Genomic DNA, 27943 nt, shown 5'->3' with positions numbered 1-27943 from the left:
CAACCTAGGATATTTTACATTATATCTGTGACAGTACCTGTGCTCATGCATTTTGATAATGATGAGCTACTGAGATCTGTTAAGGATATCAGGGGTTAACATCTTCTTTGTTTCGCTGGGCAGAAGAAAATGTCATTAAAATTAAGACTACTTGATACTGTAATACAGACATTTCATTCACTGTTTATCATCGCTTTCATAAACACTGAATTTATTAATTAAAAATTAATGGTGGCAAATGTATAAGATATTAATTAATTTGTTTTACTGATAATAAGACTTATTAGTTATCATTTTGATAAAAAATGTAAGCTGGCTACACAACTTCAGTCGATTCGTTTACTTAATACTTATGAACCACCACCGTTCGAACCAGTCCGCCTAGAAAACATATAGACATCATATCAAGTTTTGTATGAAGTGTCTCTTTGATATTAAATGAAATATTATTTTTTGAATATCTAACAAGTCATTTAAGATAATAATGACTTTTGGGTAAACACAACTTGATAGAAAAAGTGTTCGAACTCAATGTGATCTGAGACAGTTTTATTTGCTGGTGTCAAGTTTACATTGACGGCGCTGTGCGCTTGTCTGCCTGTTGTTGATGTTGTTGTTGTTGTTGTTTACCTGCTTACTATATACTAAAAATATTTTTTAAATGAGCCAAATCCTGAGCCAGGTAAGGCACTGCATTACGTAAAGGGATTTTTGTGTATTATTCTCACTGGTTTCTCGGGAGGCCCAGCGGTTGTCACGAAAGGAGTTGCAACCTTAATAGGCTAGTTTTTACTTTGGCCATACCTACTCTACTCTAGGCTCCTCTCGCGAGGCTGAGTTGGGCCCGCTCGACCTCTTCCCGTTGTTCTTATGTGTGGGGTTTGTTGTCATCATTGCTTGGCCTGCGTTATCTTATGGAAGGGGAGCTGAAGACAAGGCCAATGTCGTTAGGCTAGGTTGGGGCCAGGTCTACGGTAAGCTAGTCTAGAAGAGATTGAGTGGTTATCCTAGACGCGTTATCCAAGGCTGGTTTGTAGACATAGTAATAAGGATTATAGTGAGCTACACTGATTGAATAATATTGTAGAATGTAGGCTACTCTAACTTGAGGGTAGGAGCTGGGTTGCAGCAGAGCCTAACTTCCTCTTGTGAAAAATGTGCTGAGAAAAAGGAAGCTGTTTTTTATAAGACTGATTAAGATAACGCTCATAGTAGCTTGTTTTTGATTAATATTGTATAGCCTACACTTTTGCCAATGGTAAAACTGAGGACTATCTGCTACTAGCCTACACTCCTCTGGATTGGTAACTACTAGGTTACGTGTAAAATGGGTTCCATGTTTAAACTGTGGTAGATCTAAGTAATAGATACCCGGCGGGTATTTAGCAAGAAATGGCAGTTTCTTATTGTATTTTGGTTGCTTATTTACAATTTAACATTATTTTTGGGGAGTTGAGTGTAATTAACCTGTAATTAACCCCTGAAGTCCACCCAACAAGGGGTTTCCATATGCGATCTTCACAAGACCGAGCGCGGGTACGTCTGTTTGGAACGGTTCATATCCCATCTGGCAAGTGCAATAACTTGTTAATGTAGGGGTACTGCCCCCCCTCCCCCCAGGCCAGTACTAAACACAGCGAAGGGACATTCCATTTGGCCGACAACAAACAAATGCACCGCCAGTATCAGAAGCCCTAAAAATGTAGAAAAAACAAGTTTTCAAGGTAAAAACAGGCGTGGAGCTAATACTTAGAATTACCTAAACTGTAAACCTATCTGCAACACAAACAAGACAAACAAACAAAAGCAAAAGGCAATAAATATTCCAGTTGGTGGTATTTCTAAGTAATAGAGACACCGCGGGTATTTAGCAAGAAATGGCAGTTTCTTATAGTATTTTGGTTGCTTATTTACAATTCAACATTATTTTTTGGCGGTCGGCTGTAATTAACCTGTAATTGTCCCCTGAAGTCCATCCAACAAGGGGTTTCCTAATGCGATCTTCACAAGACAGAGCACGGCTATGTCTGTTTCAAGCGGTTCATGTCCCGTCTGGCAAGTGCAGTACCTTGGAAACTGGTTTTTTCAACACTTTTAGGGCTTCTGACACTGGCGGTGCATTTGTTTGTTGTCGGCCAAATGGAATGTCCCTTTGCCGTGTTTAGTAGTGGCCCGGGGGGGTGGGGTGAGTTACCCATACGCTAACAAGTTATTGCATTTGCCAGACGGGATATGAACCGTTCGAAACAGACGTACCGGTGCTCTGTCTCGTGAAGATCGCGTATGGAAACCCTGGATTCCCATCGGGGTCCCCCTTACTGTAGGGTAGAGTTCAAAGGTAAATTGTAAGTTAATTACAGCCGACTGCCAAAAATTAACGTTAAATTGTTAATAAGCATCCAAAATACTATAAGAAACTGCCATTTCTCGCTAAATACCCGCCATGTACCTATAACTTAGTTCTACCCAGTTGGCAACTGGAGGGCACCAGGTTACGGTAGTAGTCTTCAGTTTTACCATTTCTTAAATCATTCTTTAGTTATGGTCTCCATTGCTGTCAGTGCACCTCACATGGTGCACTGTAAGCATTACTGAAGGGTCTTTTGTTGCAGCGTCTCTTCGGCCCCTAGCTGCAACCCCTTTCAGTCCTCTTACTATACTTCCATTTTTAATATCTTATTTCCATCTTACTTTCCACCCTCTCTTAACAATCATTTCAAGGTTTTCCTTCAGTTACACCTTTAAAACCTCTTTACTCTCAATTTCCCTTTCAGTGCTGAATGACTTCACAAGTCATAGCACTTGGGTTCTGGCTATAGTTTCACATTCCATTCCATTCAGTTATACTGTAGGCTATGCATAGCCTAAGTGCTGCCCTGTCTCCGATTGCTTAGGTTACCTTGGGTCAAGGATGAGCATTTAATGAGTTACTCGTCATTAAGGAACCATAAATCCCTTTCCATGACAGAGGGTTGAAGCTTCTCGACAAGAGGCCATAGTTCAAACAGTCTAGGTTACCTATATATAATTTTGAAGTTATTTAAATTTTCATATTTGATTTTAAATGTTTATACTCATTCTTTTTTATGTAAAAAGTTATATGAAGTGTTGTTTCACTCCTGAGTAAAAATAAAAGAAATCCTGGAGTTTTCTCATGAGAGCACTAAAATAGATAAATTAAACTTTGCTTTGTTCCCATGTTTCTTGGTTTTAGAAACTCAAATATTGACAGACTTACAACTTTCCTAATATTTTGTAGTGCCACATCAAATTAGACGAACAAACTCAAAGATGTGGCAGTGCAAGGTGTTGGCTGTGACCACACCTCAACCCTCATGGTAAAATAGGCTGAGTTTAGTTTTGTACACATTGTTCTGCTGTGTATGTTGTCATGGGTGTCCAGGGGCACGACACCCTAGTTAGTGTGTATCTTTGTAGAACTGTATCCTTGATTTTTTATTAGGTAATGTACTTCTCTGATGCTTCACCCAAAAACAACTGTTTTTTATTGTGTCCCACTATAATTGTTAAATATAAAGTTAGGGAAAACAAAATGATCTGAAATTTACAAGCTATAGAATAAGCAGTCAGAAAAAAGTATGCTTTTCTTTAGCAAGTAATTATTTTTTGTTTTGTTCATGAGACTTACCTGTCAGATATATATATAGCTGTAATCTCTGAAGTCCGACAGAATTTCAAAATTCGCGGCACACGCAGTGGCCGATTAGGTGGTTAGTACACATTCCCGCCGCTGGGAGGCGGGCATCAGGAACCATTCCCATTTTCTATTCAGATTTTCTCTGTCGCCGGACTGTCAACACCTGTTGTCAGTTCCCCGCCATTTGGATTTCGAAATTTGTTGTCACTTAAGTATTTTGGTTGTTTTTGGTTTCGACTTGGATCTGTGACTTGGCATACGCTTTTCTGGACCGTTTTGATTTTGCTTTTGACTTTTCTTTAAATAAGATGTCTTCCTCTAGCTATCGTGTCTGTAGCTTGGGTGATTGTAAGGTGAGGCTATCGAAGACTTCTGTAGATCCTCACACTTTATGCATGAAATGCAGGGTATGGAATGTTCTATGGATAATCGTTGTAATGAATGTGAGGGATTATCTGAAGGGGAGTGGAAGAAGTATGAATCCTATATGCGCAAATTGGAGCTTGATAGGTTGAGGAGGTCTTCCTTCAGGAGTGCTTCTGTAGACAGACAGTCAGGGATTTCTCATGTTAGTAACCCTGTAGTTTTTAGTCCTAACCCCGTAGTGTTGCCTTTGGGCCCTGAGGTTGTTGCTGCAGAGAATAATACCTTGGCTCGTTTTAGAGTCGATTCGCTCTTGAAAACAAAGTGAATGCCCTGCAAGCATAAAGTGTTGTTTGTGTTAATGCCCTAGTGTTGTGGAGGGGGCGTCAGATCGGCCCTATAATGCTTCTAGGCCTGGACCTCTGCCGAACTCCCAGGATACAGGGAGGGGGCATGTCGAAAGCCGCATGAAGGTTACGGGGACTTCCCACCGATCTGGCGTCCCTTCAGCAGGTCCTGATGACCCTACCCAGGCTGCCAGGGATCGTGCTGCAAGGGCACGCATCCATAAAGGATTGCTTCTCGTCCTCCGACACGTCCTCCCCACGTCAGGGTTGGAGCTCTCGGTTGGACTCTCGCCCTCTTAAGAGAAGCTTGAGAGGAGAGGACGCTTCACGTCCTCTTCCTCTAGACGTTTTGTGCTCTTCCCTGAAAGTTTCGGGGATGTTCCTCAGCGGAAGAAGTTTCGTTGTGCAACGGATGATGACGCTGCTCGACCCCCCAGTCGCGCTAAGGCAAGGGCTGTTGCTTATTCACCGGTGAGAAAGAAGAAGACATCCCTTCTTCCCTCTCCTTCTCTGAGGTTCAGCCCTTCTCCGAGAGAGCTGTTTCTCCAACACGTCAGATTTTGTTGGGCTTGCAACAGCAGCTGGATACTCTCATGGACCGTAGAAAGGACAGGCCTCGTCGTAAGGATCTGCATCTGCCTGTTAAGAAGTCCAGGCCTTCTCCTTCGTCTCCTGCTTCGTCGTCTTCATCTGCTAGATCGCATGAAGCTTCTCGTCTTTCACCTAAAGAAGGTATAAAGGCTTCCTTTCGTCTTCCCGATTTGAAGAGTTGGGCGTTTCTCTTGATCTCGCCAGGAGCGCGCGTGTCTCTGCGCGCGCGCTCCTCACTGCTCACGCTTCTTGCGCGCCTCGCCTTGAGTCTCGGCGCTCCCAACCAGGACGCCGCGCGCCCAACGCGAAGCTCTTTCCGTATCCAGCCTTGGAGCCTCTCGCTCCCGCCAGGACGCTCCACGCTAAGCGCCTCGCGTTATATCTTCACGCCCTTCTTTCGTTGACACCACACCTGCTGTGCTTCTTGATGCTCAACTTCCCTTCGACTTCTGTCGTTCTTCAGGATTTAGCCACGACTTCTTCTAAATACGACAGGTCCCGCTTGTGAACGATAGTCGGGTCTCCTTCCTCCTCGCTCTCTTGACCCTCCAGTGGAGGAAGAAGAACCCTTCCGTCAGAGCCTTTACGGACGAAGAGAAACAAGCTTCTTCTTCTACTGATTATCAAACTCTGACTGTTTTGTTTAAGGATCTGTTTCTGATACTTTTCAAGCTTCAGCTCCTCGCTCTCCCCCTTCACAGTTGGCTTCGTCTCAAGCGAACTCCTGGTTTTCTTAAGATGAAGAAGTCCTTCTCTACCAAGAGGGCATTCAAGAAGGTTCAGGACTGGATGACTTCGAAAAAAACAAGAAAGTCTTCTTTAACGCTTTGCCTCCTTCACATATGTCCGGCAAAGCAGGCATGTGGTATGAGACAGGTGAAGATATTGGCTTGACAGTTCCCTCGACTTCTCAAGGGGACTTTGCGAGTCTTGTTGACGCTTCTCAGAAGATCTCATTTGTCCTCTTCTAAGGTTTCTTGGACTCTTACGGAAATAGACCACCATCTTAAAGGACTCTTCAGGACTGTGGAAGTCTTTAACTTCTTGGACTGGTGTCTGGGAGTTTTGCACACGAAGGCTACTAGCCCGAGTTCCATTAGTCTGGGGAGCTGTCCAGTGTACTGCGGTGCATGGACAAGGCCGTCAGGGATGGCTCTGAAGAACTTGCTTCATCAGTTTTCGTCGGCCCTTTTAAAGAAGAGGGCATTATTTTGCTCTTTCTCGCGAAGTCGGTTTCCCCTACACAGAAGGGAGAGCTACAGTTCGCTCTTTTCTCAAGCCATCTCTTTCCCCAGACCTTGGTTAAAGATATCAGTTGCCAGCCTTCAAGAGAAACGACTCAAGACCTCCTTTCCAGGTCTTCTAAAGTTATCCTTCAGCTCCATCATCGTCCTCTTCTTTTCCACAGCAGGCTAAGAAGAAGCAGCCCTTTCGTGGAGGAGCTTCCATGGGGAGCTTCTCGAAACCAGCGCCTCGAGGAGAGGTTTCCCTAGAGGCAAAGTCGCCTCAAGAGAGGTAGCAAGTGACTCCTTTCACCTCCAGACACCAGTAGGAGCCAGGCTTCTTCATTTTACCCAAACCTGGAGAGAGAGGGGGCAGACGCTTGGTCCCTTCAAGTAGTAGAGAGAGGCTACCTAATTCCTTTTCTGACTCTTCCTCCTTTGTCTCCAACCCCAGAGATCTGTCTCCACATTACCATCCTGCCAAGCAGAAAATTCTGTTGAACTTCTCGAACAGATGCTCGAGAAGAGAGCAGTGGAGCAGGTCTTGGACACAAAATCCCGGGATTTTACAACAGACTGTTTCTAGTCCCAAAGCATTCAGGAGGTTGGAGACCCGTCTTGGACGTCAGCAGGTTGAACGACTTTGTCCTGAAGGACAAGTTCAAGATGGAAACGTTTCAGTCAATACTAGGAGCCCTTCGTCCCGGGGATTGGATGGTATTGTTGGATCTCCAAGATGCCTACTTCCACGTTCCTATTCATCTGCGTTCGATGAAGTATCTCCGGTTTGTCTTGGGGGCAAGACTTACCAGTTCAGGGCTCTCTGCTTTGGACTCAGCACAGCCCCGAGGGTGTTTACGCTTCTTATGAAGAACGTCTGGCGATGTGGTTGCACCTCTCGGGCGTCAGGATCTCTCTTTACCTGGACGACTGCTTGATTCACTCTACTTGGAAGTGGTTGTCAAAACAAAGGTGTCTGGAGGACCTTCAGTTAACTCTGGAACTCGTGAAGTCCCTGGGACTTCTAGTCAATGTGGAAAAAGTCGCAGCTGATCCCCTCACAGTCCATTGTTTATCTGGGGATTCAGATGAATTCAGCGGCTTTTCTAGCGTCTCCATCGCAAGAACGTCAGTTTCAATGTTGCAAAAAAGTCTCTGTCTTCTTGGAGAAGGAAACATGCTCGGTAAGGGAATGGATGAGTCTGCTGGGGACCATTTCCTCGCTGGAGAAGTTTGTTTCTCTGGGAAGACTGCATCTCAGGCCTCTTCAGTTCTTTCTATTGGAGAACTGGCAAAACAAGGAAGACTTGGGAGAGGAATTGAGGATCCTTCCTTCCATAAAGAAGTGCCTGAAGTGGTGGCTCAATCCTGCGAAGTTGGGAAAAGGGATCTCCCTCAAGCTTCTGAGCCCCGACCTAGTGTTGTTTTCCGACGCATCATCAGCGGGTTGGGGGGCAACACTGGAGGGAAAAGAAGTGTCAGAAACCTGGAAAGGGGAACAGGTGTCCTGGCACATCAACATCAAAGAGTTGGCGGCGATCTTCTTAGCCTTCCAATTCTTCGAGGTCCAAGTTTCCGATCGTGTTGTTCAAGTGAACTCGGACAACACTACGGCATTGGCTTACCTCAAGAAACAAGGCGGAACACACTCTCGTTCCCTGTTCGGCCTTGCAAGAGAGATTCTCCTTTGGGCTCATGCTCGCAACATTTCAATCCTCACAAGATTTGTTGCAGGGTCGAAAATGTTCGAGCAGACCTGCTCAGTCGGCGCCTTCAACTTCTGCCGACGGAATGGACCCTTCATCAGGAGGTTTGCCAAGATCTCTGGAAACTTTGGGGTCGCCCCTCGTGGATCTCTTCACGACCTCAAGAACAGCGAGGCTCCCCTCTACTGCTCCCCAGTACTCGACCCGGGGCAGTGGCGATAAACGCTCTTCTCTGGGGTTGGACGGGGATGGACGTTTATGCCTTTCCCCGTTCAAGATTCTGGGAGAAGTGATTCGCAAGTTCTCGGCCTCACAAGGAACGAGGATGACTCTCATCGTCCCGTTTTGGCCTTGAACCACTGGTTCTCGGAGATTCTCTTCTGGTTGGTAGACGTTCCGAGGACCCTACCTATGAGAGCAGATCTGCTCAGACAACCCCACTTCACGAGGTATCATCAAAACCTCCCCTCTGAACCTGACTGCATTCAGACTATCGAAAAAATTGGTCAGAGCGAGGGGTTTTCTGGCCAGTGGCACGGGCCATCGCTAGAGCCAGAAGAGCTTCCTCTATCAGAGTTTATCAAGCGAAGTGGGCAACCTTCAGAAGTTGGTGCAGCAAGAAGGGAATTTCCTCTTCCTCGACCACTGTGAGCCAGATCGCTGATTTCCTCCTTTATTTGAGAGAAAAACTCAAGTTAGCAGTTCCGGCAATCAAAGGTTATCGGAGCATGCTTTCTTTTGTTTTCAGACACAGAGGACTGGATTTGTCTGACAATAAGGACCTCCACGATCTCTTGAGGTCTTTCGAGACGTCTAAGGTTCCTCGGCCAATTCCTCCTACTTGGAATTTGGGCGTTGTGCTCAAGTTTTTAATGTCCAGTCCTTTTGAGCCTCTCAATCTGCATCTTTTAGGGATGTTACTAGGAAGACGGTCTTCCTCACTGCTCTGGCGACGCGGCGAGAGAGTGAGCGAAGTTCAGGCTATCAACCGTCATGTGGGCTTCAAGGGACACAATGCCGTCTGCTCTTTAACCCCTAAGTTCTTGGCTAAGAATGAAAGGCCTTCTAACCCTTGGCCTAGATTTTTTGAAATTAAAGGTTTGATGGACCTTATTGGACAGGAACCGGAGAGAGTACTATGTCCTGTTAGAGCTCTCAAGTATTACCTTAAAAGAACTCAGGACATTCGTGGTCCCTCGGATAACTTATGGTGTTCTGTGAGGCAGCCAGTTAATCCCATGTCGAAGAATGCACTGGCATTCTTCATTAGGAAATGTCATCAAGGAGGCACATTCTTGTTGTGTGACGACTCAACTTCAAGTTGTTGAGAGTCAACGCCACGAGGTCGCTACCTCCATGGCGTTCCAGAAAAATATGGCACTCAGTGACATTCTCAGTGCCACATTTTGGCGAAGCGATTCGGTGTTTGCCTCACACTACTTGAGAGATGTTAAGGTAGCATACGAAAATTGCTTTTCGCTGGGACCATACATTGCTGCTTCAACAGCCTTGCGGTCAGGGGGTAGCTCTGCTCTTATCCTTTAATCCTGCTTAGGAAGGGTTTTTTAATTGTGTTTTTATGGTTGTTTGGTTGATTGATGGAGACAGTCTTCCCAATCCATTGCAGACTAATGTCTTAGTGTTGGTTAGGTGGTTGGTATGCTCTTTTGTCCTTGTTGTATGGTCTATGATCTAGTCACATTGTGGTCACGCCCCCGTTGACAGATCATCTAGCAGTCGCCAGCTTTATAGGTCACTACCTCGCTGGGGTCTCTAGAAAAGCAGAAGCAGACTAGGGTGACAGTAACCACGCAGTCAGCTATGCTATCAGGTAAGGAACCAAAATAATTTTACCTTTAAATTTGTTTTCCCTAATTCTTGGCTGTCTCTACCCCCCAAAGGTGGTATTCAGCTATATATATATCTGACAGGTAAGTCTCATGAACAAAATGATATTTTAATGATAAAATAAAGTTTGTTCATACTTACCTGGCAGATATATATATTCATATTGCCCTCCCTCCTCCCCTCAGGAGACAGTGGCGTTAGAAAATCTGAATAGAAAATGGGAATGGTTCCTGATGCCCGCCTCCCAGCGGCGGGAATGTGTACTAACCACCTAATCGGCCACTGCGTGTGCCGCGAATTTTGAAATTCTGTTGGACTTCAGAGATTACAGCTATGTATATATATATCTGCCAGGTAAGTATGAACAAACTTTATTTTATCATTAAAATATCATATTTCTTACCAGTTGCAGGTGATTTGCTTCCTCAGAAGCATGCCAGCCAAATGATGGCTGACTCTGTTAGGTCACATGTCTCCCCTGGCAAGTAAGCCCCAAGTACTCAAGTATGGTTGAGACCATTTCAGTTGCACTTGATGCACTTTCACAGAAAGTTGCGGCCAGTCCATGAGTTAGTGCCTTGGAACCGAGTTCTGTTTCCTTACCTTTGTTGGTGGATGTCCGTGGAACTTTTGCTTGCAGGGAAGTTTCTAGAGTCCCTGAGCCCAGTCCTCTAACTCATTTAGATGCCTCAGACAAGCGCAGGGGGATAGTTATGGGGAATCGGGTAGCTTCCGGAGTATGGCCACCAGTCGAAAGAAATCTGCACGTTGACTGCAAAGATTTGTGAACCTTAGTAGCCAGCCACCACTATGGATTAACTCCTCTGGAATGAGGAGAGGAACATTGTCCTAATGCCCCAGTTTGTACCTGGTCAATTGTAGGTTCTGGCAGACATGCAAGGTTATCTGGGACAGGTACTCTCCTGCGAATGGACATTCGTCCCAACAGTGTGCGAGGCAATATAGAGGGAGTTGGGCCAACCTCCCATCAGTCTCTGTAACGAAGATGAATCATCGTCTCCTTTTGTATGTCTCACCAGTTCCGAACCCTCTAGCCTGGACAGTAGTTGGTATGGCTTTAGACTGGGCAAGTCTATTCGTATATGCATTCCCTCCATTTCCACTGTTCAAGGAAGTGCTCAAGAATTGAGTGAATCCCGGAACACCACCATGATTCAATTCGCGCCTGGGTGGCTGAGGAGGCATTGGCCCACAGACCTTCTAGAATGTAAATAGAAGTTCCCAGACATTTATCATTTTAGACAAATCTACTTTGATAGTGAGGGACAGGGGGGGCTGCACGGAAATATCAGCATGCTCCATCTAACCGCTTGGAAACTGTCGACAAGCTCCTCAGAGCTAGAGGTTTTTCAAGTCATCTAGGGACTCTTTCTTCGCTGCAAGGAGAAAGTCCACCAGTATATTATATCAGAAACAGTGGGAGCTGTATAGTTCATGGTGCAAGTCCAAGGGCATTTCATGTCTTAGCACCAGCATTGATAATATAATCAAGTTTCTGAGCTTCTTAAGATATGCTAAAGGTTTGCCTGTTGCCTCTTTCAAAGATTATAAATCCTTTGCTGGCTTCTGTTTTAAGACATACTAGATTGGATTTCAAGTATGTTTGTCTTAGGTGAAGCTGTTAGGTCATTTCAACTGGAAATGCAAAGAAAAATAAATAAACAATAGATAAATAAATAAATAAATAAGTACAGTAAACCCTCTTGGAACCTGGATGTTGTCATATGACACTGAAGAGGCCCTTCCTTTGAGCCATTGAGAGAGGCGTCTCTCAAGGCTCTTTCTTTGAAACCCCCTTTCTTGTGGCCTTGGCTTTGGCAAAAGAATAAATGATTTACAAGCGATCTCATTGTTAGTAGGGTTTTCATGTACTGAAACAGAATTATCCTTTTGACCTCCTTGCATGCATAAAAACGATGTTATGCCTAAAGTTCGTCCTAGAGTTTTCTCTATCCCTTCGCTAGAAACTCTACAGTAACTCCTGAGGAAGGAGATCTGTTTTTATGCCCTGTTAGGGCTCTGAAGTATTTTACATCCCATACTTAACCTTCAGGGAAGCAATGTAGGAACCTATTTTGCTTGGTCAGGTAGCCTGAGGTTCCTATGTCTAAGAATGCCATGGCTTTCTTGATTGTCCTTAATTCTGGAGGGACATCATGGACTCTTTCCAGAGATTTGTCCCGTTTTGAAGGTGAAATCACACAATGTCAAATCAATGGCCACATCTATTAGTTTTCACCAACACCTCCCTTTAGACCGTCTAGTCTTGATAGCACAGGGGATGTGTACTGTAGTTCTGCAATCACATCCAACTACTTGAGGGATGTAGAGATCCAACATTAAGAAAGATGTACACCAGCACCTCTGGTTTCGGGAAGGGAGATTATCACCTAGTCTTCTCTTTGTGTTACAAACAAGTAAGGTTCTTTCTGTATTGATCTCCTTCCTGGGTAAAGGGGAACCATATGTGTTTGTGTACGTATATGGTATTTTACTCCACTGTATTTATTTGGATCAATTTGTATAGTGTAATTGTCCTGAACTTGTTTGGTCTTGGATGAAGGCAAAGTCTTTTTTTTTTTTTTTTATTTTGGACTAAATTGTGTTATTGTATGTTGCAGAGCCATTGCTCCTCTGGAGAAAGCTACCCTGAGCTGATTAAATAACACTTTCTTCTAAAATTGGTCTTATTGTTTTTGGGTGTGAGGTGCCATGGTGACTCCATTATGTAGGTGGTAACTCTTGAGGGATCATGATTTAGTTTTGGTTTTAACTCCCACATCAGCTCTGCAGGTCTGAGGCACAGGGTCCAGTAAATAGCCATCCTGCGTTGCACATCAACCAGTGGCCACATTTGGGGTTCACGTTCCACCTCCTAAGACATTGGACCTTCCTTGATGATGATCCTCATCTGACAAGTACTTGCCATGGGATCATAGTCATCAGGGATGCAGCAATGAGGATATTTATAGTGATATCTGATATTTTGGTTATAGGGAATCTTTTGCCCACCTCCAGCACTCGGTGTTGGAGTCAGCTAATGATATAGGGTAAGTTTCACCTCAAAAATAATGATTTTTTATGATAAAATCAATTTTTTAGGTACTTACCCTTTATCATTAAGAAACCCTCCCTCCTCCCCTCTTTAAGATATTAACCCTTTAATGCCGACTGGACGTATTTTATGTCGACAAAAGTTGTCTGTCGGGTGCCAAGTGGACGTAAAATACGTCAACTACAAAAAGTTTTTTTAAATATTTGCAGAAAAATACTTATAAGCCTCATTTGTGAAAAATTTTAAATCACGCCTTGTGGGATGCTGGGAGTTCACGAATCACGCTGTTGTTTTGTTTACAAGCGCGACCCAGCTGCGCATGCGCGAATTTCTTTCTTATCCCAAAAGAAAGCATGAGCTAACTCTGCTGAAAATCTCAGAAATTCTTTAGTCACTTTGTCGTAATTTTTGTACCATTTTCTATTAGCCTTTACATAAAGTTTTATATTTGAAAATGTGTGCAATTTCATGTAGAATACAACACAAAATAACTCGTGGTTGTAGCTTTTATCAATTTTGACATATTTTCATATAATTCACGATGTCCCAAAATTTCAACCTTTGGTCAACTTTGACTCGACCGAAAATGGTCGAAAAATGCAATTGTAAGCTAAAACTCTTACATTCTAGTAATATTCAATCATTTAACTTCATTTTGCAACGAACGAGAAGTCTCTAGCACAATATTTCGATTTATGGTGAATTTTTTAAAAAAACTTTTTCCTTACATCCGCACTAACTCTGCTGAAAATCTCAGAAATTCTATAGTCACTTTGTCGTAATTTTTGCACTGTTTTATATTAGCCGTTACATAATGTTTTATATATGAAAATGTGTGCAATTTCATGTAGAATACAACCAAAAATACCTCATGGTTGTAGCTTTTATCAATTTTGACATATTTTCATATAAATCACAATAAGTGCCGAAATTTCAACCTTTGGTCAACTTTGACTCGACCGAAATGGTAGAAAAATGCAATCGTAAGCTAAAACTCTTACATTCTAGTAATATTCAATCATTTACCTTCATTTTGCAACAAACAAGAAGTCTCTAGCACAATATTTCGATTTATGGTGAATTTTTTAAAAAAAAAACTTTTTCCTTATGTCCGCGCTAACTCAGCTGAAAATCTTGTAAGAGCCTGACGCTGTCTCTTCCAAAACGTGTTTGTCGTCCATCGGAGTGGACAAGACAACAAGAGCATCTCGTTTTCTTTCTCTAAAGGAATGCGATTTTAACCATACAATATTTCCGTCTGTTTCTCCCTAACCATTGTTGTCTTGATGTATGTACAATCACCACTATTTGCATTGCCATGCAAGCATTCTAATCATGTACTCATAATGTTCCAACGAATCTTCTGTATCAAACTGTGTGTATGTTTCTGTTTGTGAAGACGCCAAACGTCTCGCCACTCCGATGGACGATGAAGACACGAACACACACGTGTTTGGAAGAGACGGCGTCAGGCTCTTGCAATCTCAGAAATTCTTTAGTCACTTTGTTGTAATTTTTGCACAGTTTTCTATTAGACGTTACATAAGGTTTTATGTATGAAAATGTGTGCAATTTCATGTAGAATGCAACAAAATATAACTCATGGTTGTAGCTTTTATCAATTTTGACATATTTTCATATAAATCATGATAAGTGCCAAAATTTCAACCTTTGGTCAACTTTGACTTGACCGAAATGGTTGAAAATGCAATTGTAAGCTAAGACTCTTACATTGTAGTAATATTCAATCATTTACCTTCATTTTGCAAAAAACAAGAAGTCTCTAGCACAATATTTCGATTTATGGTGAATTTTTGAAAAAAACTTTTTCCTTATGTCTGCGCCCCTGACTCTGCTGAAAATCTCAGAAATTCTTTAGTCACTTTGTCGTAATTTTTTCACCGTTTTATATTACCCGTTACATGACATTTTATATATGAAAATGTGTGCAATTTCATGTAGAATACAACAAAAAATAATTCATGGTTGTAGCTTTTATCAGTTTTGAAATATTTTCATATAAATCACAATGTGCCAAAATTTCAACCTTCGGTCAGCTTTGACTCGACCAAAATGGTCGAAAATGCAATTGTAAGCTAAAACTCTTACATTCTAGTAATATTCAATCATTTACCTTCATTTTGCAACAAATTGGAAGTCTCTAGCACAATATTTCGATTTATGGTGACTTTTTGAAAAAACTTTTTCCTTACGTCTGCGCTCACTAACTCTGCTGAAAATCTCAAAATTTCTTTAGTCACTTTTGTTGTAATTTTTGCACTGTTTTATATTAGCCGTTACATAAAGTTTTATATATGAAAATGTGTGCAATTTCATGTAGAATACAACACAAAATAACTCATGGTTGTAGCTTTTATCAGTTTTGAAATATTTTCATATAAATCACGATAAGTGCCAAAATTTCAACCTTCGGTCAAGTTTGACTCGACTGAAATGGTCGAAAATGCAATTGTAAGCTAAAACTCTTATATTCTAGTAATATTCAATCATTTACCTTCATTTTGCAACAAACGGGAAGTCTCTAGCACAATATTTCGATTTATGGTGAATTTTTGAAAAAACTTTTTTACATCTGCACATTACGAATTCATGCATCATTTTGAGATAATATTTTCTCTGTGTTGCTTTGATTGTTTTACAGTTTGTTCTATACCAAAATCATCGCAATTTATTGTACAATACAACGAAAAAAAATAGCTCATTAGCTTTAACCGTTTTGCTCATAGCGCGATTTTTATACAATTATATACAAAATTTTTTTTTGTGCTGTCATATATTCCAATATTTATATATGATAATGATATTTTTTTCATTTCTGATGGTTGCATACTAAACTTCAGGCAATGAGAAAAAAAGGAGCCAAAAATGAACTCTTAATCTTAAAAACTAAGTGTGCTGTGATTTTTTGAAAAAAACTTTCTTTCCGCTTTGGCACTAACTCCCTAACGCTGCCGGCATACGGCAGACACTTTTGTAAATAGAGGCTCGGCGTTTAAGGGTTAAGATCAGGATGAAGAACGATAGCAATTGCTGTCTGACCCCCAGGGTTGGGGAATAAGGGGTGTTTGTTAACGATTGTTTTAATTTTAACACATGTCGAACCCGTGCCAAGTAGCCTGAGGTAAAGCTAATGATAAAGGGTAAGTAGTTAAAAAATTGATTTTATCATAAAATCATTATTTTTCATATAAGTAACATACCAAGTAATTACATAACTGTAGTTCCACTTGCTTGGCAGCTTAAATGTTAAAAATCGCAGTAGCGCTTCGATAGTTTAGTGTAGGTGATAAGCCCCGCCCACCCACTGGAGTACTGGAAACAACTTAGCAGAAAACCTCATTCTCTTTCTTCCAGCTCTCAGGTAACACTGGGGTTTACTGTAGCTTTTGTTGACTGATTTTTGGTTGTATGGCTGGATTTTGGAGAAGTATTATTGCTTTTTTGAGTAGCCTTCAAACTTTCAGGATCATTTTTCCAGTTCTCTGGTTATTATTACATCTGATTCAAGTTCATCAGTTTTCGCTATTGTAGCGAAAGTTGCAAAAGCAGATTAATCAATCTTCATATGATGCTCATACAATTTACAGTAAATGTAGGGGGTAGAAATATAGTAGGGAGAAAACTTGTGCTAAATGTAATGATTAGCAAGAGTAGAAGGTACGTAATCTCAACTAGACAAGTTAGAGAGGGATACAAAAAGGAAAGCGGCCTCAAGGCCTCAAAACGAGCTTCCCTTAGCCTAGTATTCTACCCTAGCCTAGGTTAGAAGATAGCTCTGCTATTTCTTCTTCCCCCCTTCCTAATTTTTCTCCTGCTACTAGCCCTCCTATTTTTAATCCACCTACTAGCCCTCCTATTTTTAATCCACCTACTCCCGCACCTGGCTCCCTTCCAAACTCGATGCCATTGCCAGTCTCGAAAGTTGAAGTATTTGAGGTCTGGGTTTAACAAGAATTTAACCTAGTAGTGATACAGTGAAGTGGAAGGGGTGTCTATTTGTCCCACTGATGCTCCTAGATGAAGGTCCCTGTCAAGACTCCCCTAAACCCAGGAGGAGGCATACTGGAAGTCCAAGGAAGGTCAGTGGGGTTTGCCCACGGGTAGGTGCCCCCTCAGTCGAACCTGTTGCTCGTTCCCAGGTATCAGCAGACAGCCACTGGAAAGGCATCTTGACAGGAGAAAGTGTTGTGCAAGTGGATGAGGTGGCTGCTCGTCCCAGCGATTCTCCTAGACAAAGGTCCCTGTCAGACTCCCCTAAACCTGGGAGGAGGCATACTGGAGGTCCAAGGGAGGTTGGTGGGGTTTGCTCACTCATAGTCGCCCCCTCAGTCGAGCCTGTTGATCAATCCCAGGCTTTGACAGATAGCCGTTGGAAAGGCGTCTCTGTGGATATGCGTCAGTTGTCATCCGACTCTCAAGACTCCAGCCTGGACTTGGAAGTGACGCAAGCACTTTGTAGATTTGTCTTTTCCATTGAAGAGGCAAGCGATGCTGGCTGCTCTTCTCCGCTGCCCAGTTAGCAGTTTAAGGAGCCGGATGCAGTCCTCATCCTTCCCCAGTTACGTGAGCATCCACCGCCAGTTTCGGAGCGCCTGATGTCAGCTCCCGAGCACTTGCCGCCAGTTGCCAAGCGCCCAGCGCCAGCTCCCAAGTGCTCGGTGCCAGTTGCCAAGCACCTGGCGCTCACATCCGAGCATCCAAGAAAGACACTCATGGAGATTGAAGTTTGATTTTCTGCTAAGAGGTAGTAAGATAAGGCTTCCTCCGTTTTTCCTCCCTTACGCTTAATCCGTAGGAGGTTTCTTTCCTATGCCACTGGGGAAGTTCCTTCTTCCCGACACTTGGTGTTTTGATCAGAGAAAATATGTTTTTCATTGGCAGGACTTGACCTCCTTGTCAAGACTTCTTGGAGTTGTTTGAAGCTTTGAGTTCCTTGGACTGGATGGTGAGAGTGCTAGCCAACAAGATTGAAGATTGCAATGATTTATGGAAACTTTGCCTTGGACTGGCTAGGAGTCCTTTCTCATGGAAACAAAACCTTCAGGGATGGCTCTCTTGAACTTGCAGCTCTTTTCTCTTTGGGGGTTTTGAAGGAAAGAGATTTTTGGTGCTCCCATTCCACCAATGGAGTCACTCAGACCCAGAAGTTGGACCGTCAATAGAAGTCAACTGAGGATCTTCTGGCACATTTTTCCAAATGCCCCAAGGATTCATCCACGTTTGTTCCTAAGACAGTCTGTCCTCTCCAACAACATCCCTTTGTTGGGAGTAAGCCCAAGTCCATTCTAGGACCCTCTCCAATGCCCACCTCTCAACCAGGAAGTTTCCAGGATGTGGTCTCCGGAAGACAGAACCTTCTCATTAACGTCAGAGAGCTAGGAGCTGTTCACTTCGGGCTTCAGTGCTTTTCAACCCTAGTTCACAACAAGACTGTGGCAGTCCATTCAGACAATACCATAGCCCTAACGTACATACAAAAGCAAGGCAGGCCTCACTCTTTTCTCTCTGCCAGACAGCAAGAGACCTTCTAGTGTAGACAGATCAAATCGAGTGAACCTAGCCACTCGATTTTTTCATGGCAAACTAAACATTCTGACGGATGATCTGACCCGTCAAGTAGTAGGTCCTTCCCACTGAGTGGACCTTAGATCCCCTGGTCTATCGGAATCTGCGATACTATGGGGCAGGCCAACATTGGACCTGTTTGCCACCTCTAGGAACCACCTTGGCTCTGAGGAAGAAGAGAGATTTTTTTTAAGTCCTGCTAGGGCTTTAAGGTATTACCTGAGCAAGACTGAGAAGATCAGAGGACCATCCTGTAACCTCGGGTGCTCTGTCAGGAACCTCTCTCACCCTCCAACTAAGAACGCATTGTCCTTCTTCATCAGAGATTTAATTTCTGAGGCGCACTCTCAGTTTCTCGAGGACATTTTGCCTACTTTTACAGTGAAAGATCATGACATCGGGACAGTCTCCTTTTTAGCTTTCAGACACGTCACTCACTTCCATTCTGCAGTCGGTCTACTGGAAGTGTGAACCGATCTTCACGTCTCACCTTTTGAAGAAGTTGAAACAGTGTTTGAAAATTCCAGTACCATGGGGCCATTATCAGTGGCTGACATGGTATTGGGGGAGGCAGCACAGGAATCTCTTTTCTCCTACATCTCTTCTCCTTGAAGTAGGGTGTCGAATTTTCTGGAGCCAGGGGTTACAGTGTACCTGGAGTACCCACCAGTCACAGTGGATGGGTTGTGGTGTTTTCAGTGTAGGTAAAAGCTTTGTCTGGTTGTTTTTGTTGTGGTACTGCGCCGAGGGTTCTCAGCTGACATTCTGCTGGCCGCAAGTTCGAATCTCCGACCAGCTAATAAGAATAAGAGGAATTTATTTCTGGTGATAGAAATTCATTTCTCGCTATAATTTGGTTCGGATTCCACAATAAGCTTTAGGTACCGTTTCTAGGTAACCAATTGGTTCTTAGCCACGTAAAATAAATCTAATCCTTCAGGCCAGCCCTAGGAGAGCTGCTAATCAGCACAGTGGTGTGGTTAAACCAAGGTATACTTAACTTTGGACATATCCCTTGCTGCAAGCTTCCACCTAAGTAGAGGTGCTCCATGGCTGTACTGCCATGAAACTATAGCTATGTAATTACTTGGTAAGTATATATGAAACTTAATTTTAGCATGAAAATAAAATTTTCTGGTGATTTGCACTATTAAGCCAAGTTATTCATGTCCACAATTGAGGGAGAGCTCAAGGCCATTGGTTTGTCAGCTGTTTTTGGCAGATTCCAACTCTTGCTCTATGGAATCTGCTTATACCTGGAGGTATTTTCAGGACCCTTGCTCTATGGAATCTGCTTATACCTGGGGGTATTTTCAGGACCCCTTCAGCATTGTTGGTATAGAGATTGTTTTGCCCTTTGTGAACTTAATGATCATGTGGAAGCAACTGCTGCCCCTTTGTTGAACCCTTTCGTTTATGGAGTTTTCTTTAGGGTTCATTCAGGAGGCAAGGCAGTTGTAACTGCTGTGGTTGCAGTTTGTTTGTGGTACTTTGGGTTAGGTTGACTGTTTGATCTGCATATTAAAGGCTTCCCTGCTGTCCAGCCCCCATAGATGAGGTAGTGCCATCGTTTCACTTTGCAAGGTGCACTGTAGGCATTACTAAAGGATGTGTACAGTCTCTTTGGCCCATAGGTGCATCTACTTCCTTTGCCTTTTACTTTACCTTCATTCTCGCTTCCTTTCTTCAGTCTTTCTATGTGCAGATGTGAGATTTTTTCCCAATTCCTCTTTTAGATCCTTGTGTTTCATTTCCAATATTTTCTTGATCTCTGTATCTTGAACTTAAGCCTTGTATGTTAAAAAAAATTAAAATTACCTTAAAAATTTTATATGTTTAATTTCACTCTTAATCATGGAACTTTTATTTTAGGAATGATTGCTGTTCACTTTAGTGTTTGTATTAGGAAAATCTGGAGGGAATCTTCCTTTTCATGCATTTCTGTGAGGGAATCTTCCTTTTCATGCATTTCTGTGAGGGCCTAGTACCATATTGTCAGATTCTGATGTGATCCACTGCTTCTCAACCCATTGAGAGCTGTGGTTCCTGATCTAGACAAATGAGATGTTGGGTTTCTGTTAGTCTTTGAGAACCTCACCAATTTGAAACACCCCCAGGTATACCAGGTATACCCACAGAACTTAGCTCCTGTCAGAAGACTTAAATAAGATGATGTAACAAGGAGGGGTAGTAATATTGTAATATGCCAACCCTTTTTTCCCCATTCTATAATGGGAAAACATGATTCACGGGACTTTTCACAGGTGTAGTTTGATATGGTGAACTATCCCCTGGCATAGGGGCCTATTAGCATCTACATCCCTATGCCAGGCTGTATTGGAAATTGCAGGATTCAGCCCTCCCCTGCTCGTATTCATGACCTGAAATCTAACAATTCTGGTTAGGTGTCTGACTGTCCCTTCAGTCATTTGCTTAATCAGAGACTTGCTGGTTGTGGCAGGGGGATTTCCACCCTTGCATGTTCTTTAACTTATGGAATAGTGCTTGTCAGTTCTGTGAGATGATCCTCCCACCTCAGGAGTTAGTCTTCTATTAAAAAAAAAAAGGCAATTGTTTATATTCTCATAGGAACTTATGTCATATTTAGGGATAATTTGTTTTTCATACATATAAAAACCAGAACTTTTATCATAATCCCACCTCAAGCAATCCCTTATAGTCCTTGTTTGCCAAAGGAAAATACTACAGGTTATGGACAGGTGAGTAGGCAGTGCCCTGCCGCTCACCTGCTTGCCACCAGTTAACCACCTTGTTATCAAGTTTCAACGAAAGTTACCAGTTTGCACTGTGTACCTGTATACTCATCTATAAAAGATTCGGGTTTATATCTCTAGGAAAAATAGGAAATGTTTTCAAGATTTTGTATATTGTGAGCATATCCATGGAAGTGCAAACCAACATTAATTGTATTTGTCTTACAGGTGCTGCATTGTGTGCGTCACTGCAGATAATCATAGCTTCAGGTGCATGGAATCATTACAGTACCGCAAAAGTGACAGGTCTCACTGGTGGGAGAGGGTAAAATATTCATTGTCAGTGAGACTGTAGCTGCAATATTATTTTTTTTTATGGAATATACATATACAAGAAAGCAAAAATGCTGTTCAGTTTGTGCCCAAGAAATAGGATTTATAATTTGCAGTATATTAGTAAGATGATTTGTCAGGAAGTGTGAAGAATAGCTGTTATGAAATTATAGTAGTTAATTTTCTTTTTCTGTTAAATATTTTGCTTTTGTGGCTGCTTCAGTTAATTTGCAGTATTTTGAAAGCCTGTCCCTGCATTTTGTGGAAGTGTCATTTGACTTAAGGGAAATTTTTTATGAGGTGTTCATTACCAGTGTTGAGCATTATACAGCCTTAATAAATTTCAGTGGTATGGTAGCTAGTGCCAGGGCATCAGCTATTATTCAGTCAACTGCTTTTTTGAAATGTTTTATCCAGATATAAGTGGTATTTCCCATGCACTCCATGCAACCATGACCATGGAGGCAGCAAGGGATGATCGGAGTGTCAACGAAGTGTCAAGGAATTTGAATGATGTTTCCAGGAATTTGCATGAAGTATCCAGGAATATGAATGATGCCACTGGTGGTCTTCATGGCACTGCTAACTTCAATTTGGAGGCTTTAAAGGATGTCAGAAACCCTAGCCATGCCTTTATGGAGGCTGTAAAAGATGGTAGGAATACTCATAATGCCTTCACCCTAGAAGCAGCTAAAGATGGAAGAACACCTCATTCAGTCTTCAGTTTAGATTCTCCCAAAGAAGTAAGTCGACCTCATTCAGCCTTCAACTTAGAAGCGGCCAAAGAAGCACATCGTTCTCATTCAGCCTTCAGTTTGGATACCAGCAAAGATGTGCATCGCCCCAATTCATCTTTCAGTTTGGATGCTGCCAAAGAGGGAAGAAGTTCTCATTCAGCCTACAACCTGGAAAATGTCAAAGACGGAAGAGAATCTTCACTTTCACCAGCAGCTACCACCCATTCTACTTTCAGTGTGGATTCTAAAAAGGATGCAAAGCCTTTCTCTTGTCCTGATTGTGGAAGAGGGTTCACACAGAAAGGCCATCTAAAGATTCATAGCATGCAGCATACTGGTGAGAGGCCTCATTCTTGCCCAGAATGTGGAAAAGCATTCATTCAGAAGATTCACCTAAAGACTCACATGGCAATACACACTGGAGAGAAGCTCCATTCTTGCTCAGTTTGTGGTAAAGAGTTTATGCAGAAAGCTTTACTTACTATGCACATGATGGTTCATTCAGGGGAAAAGCCCCATTCATGTGGCATTTGCAATAAAGAATTTACCCAGAGAGTACACCTTGACACTCATATGCTGGTCCATTCAGGCCAGAAGCCTTTCACATGCACTGAATGTGGGAAGGGATTCGTTCAAAAGGGCCATCTCAAGACTCACATGCTAATTCACATGGGGGTGAAACCTTTCAACTGTCCGGAATGTGGCAAAGGTTTTACCCAGAAAGTTCACCTCACTCGTCACCTTTTAATTCACAAGGGTGAGAAGCCATTTAAATGTAATGTCTGTGACAAGGGATTTGTTGAAAACCGCACCCTGCAGACACATTTGAGAATACATTCAGGTGAGAAACCTTTTGTGTGTAGTGTATGTAATAAAAGTTTTACTCAAAGTGGGAACCTTAATACACACATGTTAGTACACTCAGGGGAACGGAGATACAAATGCAGTGTTTGTGGGAGGGAATTCACACAAAGTGGCAACTTGGACAGACACATGAGAACTCATTCAGGAGAAAGACCCTTCCAGTGTGTTATTTGTGGCATGTCCTTCTCTCAGAAAACAAATTTGAAATCTCACATGGGTATTCATGCTTTAAAAGGCAACACTGGGAATGGAGATGGAGTCACAGGTGAAGGTACAGACTACACAGCATCTACCTTTATGCATGAATCCACAAAGATGCATCCAGAAGAAAAGATGTATAAGTGTGAAGTGTGTAATAAGGGTTTTTCACGCAATGGAAATTTAAAAACTCACATGGCGATACACTCAGGAGAAAAGCCATACCAGTGCTCAATGTGCTATAGTCGATTCACTCAGAATGTTCACCTCAAAAAACATATGGCTATCCATTCATATGGGGGAGAAGAATACAATCCAGATAATCCAGAGCCAGGCACATCTGGTGAATGTGGGAGGAAGTATAATGAGAGTTGTCGTTTTAAGGAGCAGAATATGTATCCTTGTAATAAGCATGACATGTATGGCAACAAAATGGGGAACAGTGAAAATGTTAATGTGGTCAAGGAAGAACCCAATGATTTAGTTCATGAGGCAGAAAAGAACAGAATTGAATTAGAAAACCAAAGAAGAGCTGAATTTGCTAAGAGTATGGAAGCTGCACACAAGGCGCAGATGGAACATGCGCAGAAAGAAATGAGTTTGCTGAGTAAACAAGTCATGGCTAGTGCAGATAACTGTTATACAAATCCCTTTTTAGTTAACCACTATCATATGATGTAGTATAATTTTAAGGACTGACCATTTATGGTGAATAATGTTACTTAAACTTAGAAAAAGATGCTCTTGTGGCTGTAGTAAATGTTTATCATTGTAAATGAGGTACAGTACTTTCATGTAAGTTTTGAAAAGATTTTGCCACAGCTACCAACAGCAAATGAGGGAATTTGCTATGGTTTATTTTTTTCTCAGGAGTAAGTCAGTATGGTTGTTGGGGTTCCACAACATTCACTTTTTTTTTACTCATATTTCAGTAACTTGAAGTGGTGGAGTAAATTTTTACAGTGCAGGATAGATTTCTCTGGATCAGTGAACATTGTTTGATCTGAATGATATAAAAAGTCATTGTTTTATAATTGAATAATATAAAAGGTATAGTTTCATCTGAATTATATGAAAAGTTGTCAGTCAGAGGATTGCAGAATATGAAGCTGCGCTATTGTATACAATTTTTTTAATGATGCATCATCATTCTGGTATGGAAGAATTTTCCTTATTATCCAGACTTATTAAAATAATTACATAACAGTTACCTGTGTAAGAGAACAAATGACCTGGCAGTTATCTTTAGAATGATTGAAAGTTCATTGCATTGTTCCTTTACTTACCTGCTACATTCCTTCCATAGTCACTTTTTCTCCACAAATAGTAAGTTCCCAGGGCTTTCCCATACTACTATCCTTTACAGCTTCTTCCATTACTATTAACAGTAGAAGTGTCAGTGTTGATACTTTCAACTTTTGTCTCAAAATCTTGTATACCTGTCATTGGCTTCACTCTAGATTTTGTATTATCATTATAACATCTGGTACTTTGCTTTTGTAATGGCTTCTGAAGTACTATAGATATAGTTCCTTCCTCTGCACAGGGTACTCCTCCTGTATTTGTTTTATAATATAGATTGCTTATGCTGTTGGTATTTCAGGCATAAAGCCTAAACTAATGATTATCAGTTTTCATAATTTTCTTCTGCATTTCCTCCAGCACCACTTCCAGTTTTCATAGCATTCCTTTTCGTATGTACAGTTTATTGTTTCATTCTTTGTCCCATGTATATTATTGTCATTCTCTTTTTTTTTTTTTACTGTCTGGTACCATCTTTTCTGCTATCAGGTTTTCACATGCAGTAGTCTGATCAGCTCATGATTGATTATGTTCTTAGCTGCTTTCATCAAGTTATAGTACTTGGTATTCTTGATGGTCCTGGGGCTTTTTGTTTTTCCCTTAGAATTCTATTGTCATCTTCAGAAGTTACATTCTTTATTGGTCGCACTGTCGAGCCACCCACTTGTAGTGTCTTGTTAACTTATTAAAATTATGATGTATGTCAAGTAGCATGAGATAAAAGCTGTAGAAAAAGAGGGATATTCAATAGTTTATGAATTACAGGATTAATAATTACAAAATCTTAACCAGAAGTAAAAAACTAAACTGAAAACATGTACTGTTTATACTCTTGATATATTATTTGGGATGAATCTTACCTACTGTACTGTTAAAGATAGCTCATATCCCCGTGCCAAAAGGCAAGTCGGCATTCAAACAAAAGATCGAATGGCTGCCTGTATGAATGCCTAGTATGCAGGTACACTTGTTCTCCACCAGGTATGTATTGAATGTTTTAACTCTTTGTCAGAATTCTCCTTGCTGCCATTGTGTTTAGGCACTTGTATTTCATGGCTGTTTGCTGCTATCACAGTACTGTAGTTATTTTTCCTAGGATTCCTCCAATGGAATTGAGGCTGAGAACATCATGTTCTGCAGGAATGGTTACTGTGTTAGCAGGATGTTGATTTTTTAGGAGATACTCACTGTTTGAACTGGCTGCAATGGTATGAAGTGTGATCTTAAGAATAGATGTGAGGAAGTAGGGATTGTCGAAGGATGTTCTGCTTAAGTTTGTTAGTATAGGAAGAGAAGGGAAGCAGATAGATTGCGAAAGCAATTAGTTAGGTCAGGTTATCAACTTGTCAGTTCTCTCCCTTCTCCAGGTCTTTCATCTGTAGTTATCCATACTCAGTCTAGGCTTTTCTTTTGCTAATGCTTTAGTTAGTACTGAGACTTCCTCTTTAGCTCTGCCTTATGCTCCCATTTAGGTTCAGGAAAAGCGTATTTAGAATTTAGAACAGGACGTAAACCTTGTTTTGGTTAGTACAAGATTTGTCTGAATTGGTTAGGGAACTGTTGTGGGTCTCCCCCATAGTGTGCGATCATTTTCACGTTCCCTATAAGAGGTAAGTTGTCGGTGCCCTTGCCCATCTGTAGCCCGAGCCTAGGACTGCCCTGCAACAGTTGGAAGAGTCCGCTGCCAGAGAACCAGGTCGGTTCTCGGGGTGATGTGGTTCTGTGACCTCCATCACCTGCCTCTCCGTTTTTCACGCTCTTAATCTCCTGTGATGCTTTTGCTGAAAGACCATTTTGGACAACATTAGTCTTTGTTATGTATGCAACTTTTACCGTCATCGGCACATAATGAGGTTTTATTCTAATGTTATGTCGACTCAGTCAATTGTTTAACCAATCTCTTTATCTTTTGCCCATTCTAATCCTTGTCTGCTAGCCTATTCCTCTTTCTCTGTCGAAATGCACTTATTTGTTCTTTACATTCTTTAGCCAAATACATGCTTTTTCTTCGGCTATCAGTGAATCTCTTACTTCTGCCTTTATTAATGTTTCTCTTTCCAAACCTACCATGGTTACAGTATCTTCTGTTGTTTCCAAGCTAGATAGTATTCTAGCTACTTAGCTTTCTAAGGATGTGTTGCATGGGAATGCTCTTAACCCTCTTCGGTCCAGACGGGCCTACCCAATTGTTTACGCTCAGGTCTTGGTCATTTATTCCTCAGTGAACAGTTGAAGAGTTAGACACACTGGAAGTTTCCACAAAATGCTTTCTAATTTTACCTGTGTAATTTTTATTATCACTAAAGTGGTACCATTGGAAAGCTGAAAGTTTATTCTAGCATACATTAAAAGTTCTCAGAAATAAGATAACAACTACCACTGTTTTAGATGTGATGAAATAGGACCAAAAATAATTTTTAGCATTTCTGATTCTCTTCCTCTGTCTTTAAAGATCGAAAAATATATTTTCTGGTTAATCAAATGTAATAGATTTTATGTAAGTAGCTAGAACACTCCTTACAGTAATGGTAAATATTTCAGTCGACATAAATTAATATTTTACGAATGACAAGGTGATTAACAGAAGCAACCATCAGGCCCATTATGGGTGTTCAGTTTGTAGCCAGCGTTAGCAGCACTGGTGGCTAGGTTCATCATCATCCGACGTGGAATAAGTGAATTTTAAAGAATATATCATTGTGTCTCTTTTAAACAAACGCAACCATATGATTGGGTTTCAAGTGTAAACACACACACACATATGAAAATTTTATTCAGTATAGACAGTATATATATTGAATAAAAAGTACATACAGTGTGTGTGTGTTTACACTTGAAACCCAATCATACACACACACACATATGAAATTTTTATTCAATATATACAGTATATATGTATTGAATAAAAATTATATACAGTATACTGTAGTGTGTGTATTATATATATATATATATATATATATATATATATATATATATATATATATATATATATATATATATATATATATATATATATATATATATATATATATATATATATACATACATACATACATACATACATACATACATACATACATACATACATACATACATACACACACACACACACAGTAAACCCCACACACACACAGTTTATTCGTGGGGGGATGCATACCCCACCCCGTGAATAATGGGTATATATGTTCCACAGAGAAATCCATGAATACGTGAGTCCGTGAATAGTGGGTGCGAATACAAAGGTTTACTGTATATATATATATATATATATATATATATATATATATATATATATATATATATATATATATATATATATATATATATATATATATATATATATATATGTATTATGTATATATGTATGTATGTAATGTAATGAAAAAGCGAGAAA

General features: G+C 41.3%; 1 protein-coding gene across 3 annotated transcripts; it reads left to right on the top strand.

Annotated features, from left to right (window-relative positions):
• The first annotated feature begins 321 nt into the window (after positions 1–321).
• LOC136833322 (endothelial zinc finger protein induced by tumor necrosis factor alpha-like) lies at positions 322–26839 on the top strand. 3 transcript variants are annotated; one of them, XM_067095335.1, is made up of 2 exons: positions 322–413; positions 21341–26839. In XM_067095335.1, exon 2 carries the CDS (start codon positions 21850–21852, stop codon positions 23923–23925), a length of 2076 nt encoding a protein of 691 aa, XP_066951436.1. In that variant the 5' UTR covers positions 322–413; positions 21341–21849; the 3' UTR covers positions 23926–26839. The 3 variants fall into 3 exon arrangements, with proteins under 3 accessions (XP_066951436.1, XP_066951428.1, XP_066951423.1); XM_067095327.1 differs by lacking the exon at positions 322–413 and adding an exon at positions 548–682 and having other exon boundaries at positions 21341–25935; XM_067095322.1 differs by lacking the exon at positions 322–413 and adding an exon at positions 695–974 and having other exon boundaries at positions 21341–25935.
• Positions 26840–27943: the final 1104 nt, after the last annotated feature.

Source organism: Macrobrachium rosenbergii, chromosome 4 (genome assembly GCF_040412425.1).
Source record: "Macrobrachium rosenbergii isolate ZJJX-2024 chromosome 4, ASM4041242v1, whole genome shotgun sequence".
NCBI lineage: Eukaryota > Metazoa > Arthropoda > Malacostraca > Decapoda > Palaemonidae > Macrobrachium > Macrobrachium rosenbergii.
The sequence above is the reverse complement of the archived record's forward strand: the minus strand, read 5'-3'. Positions and strand labels throughout refer to the sequence as shown.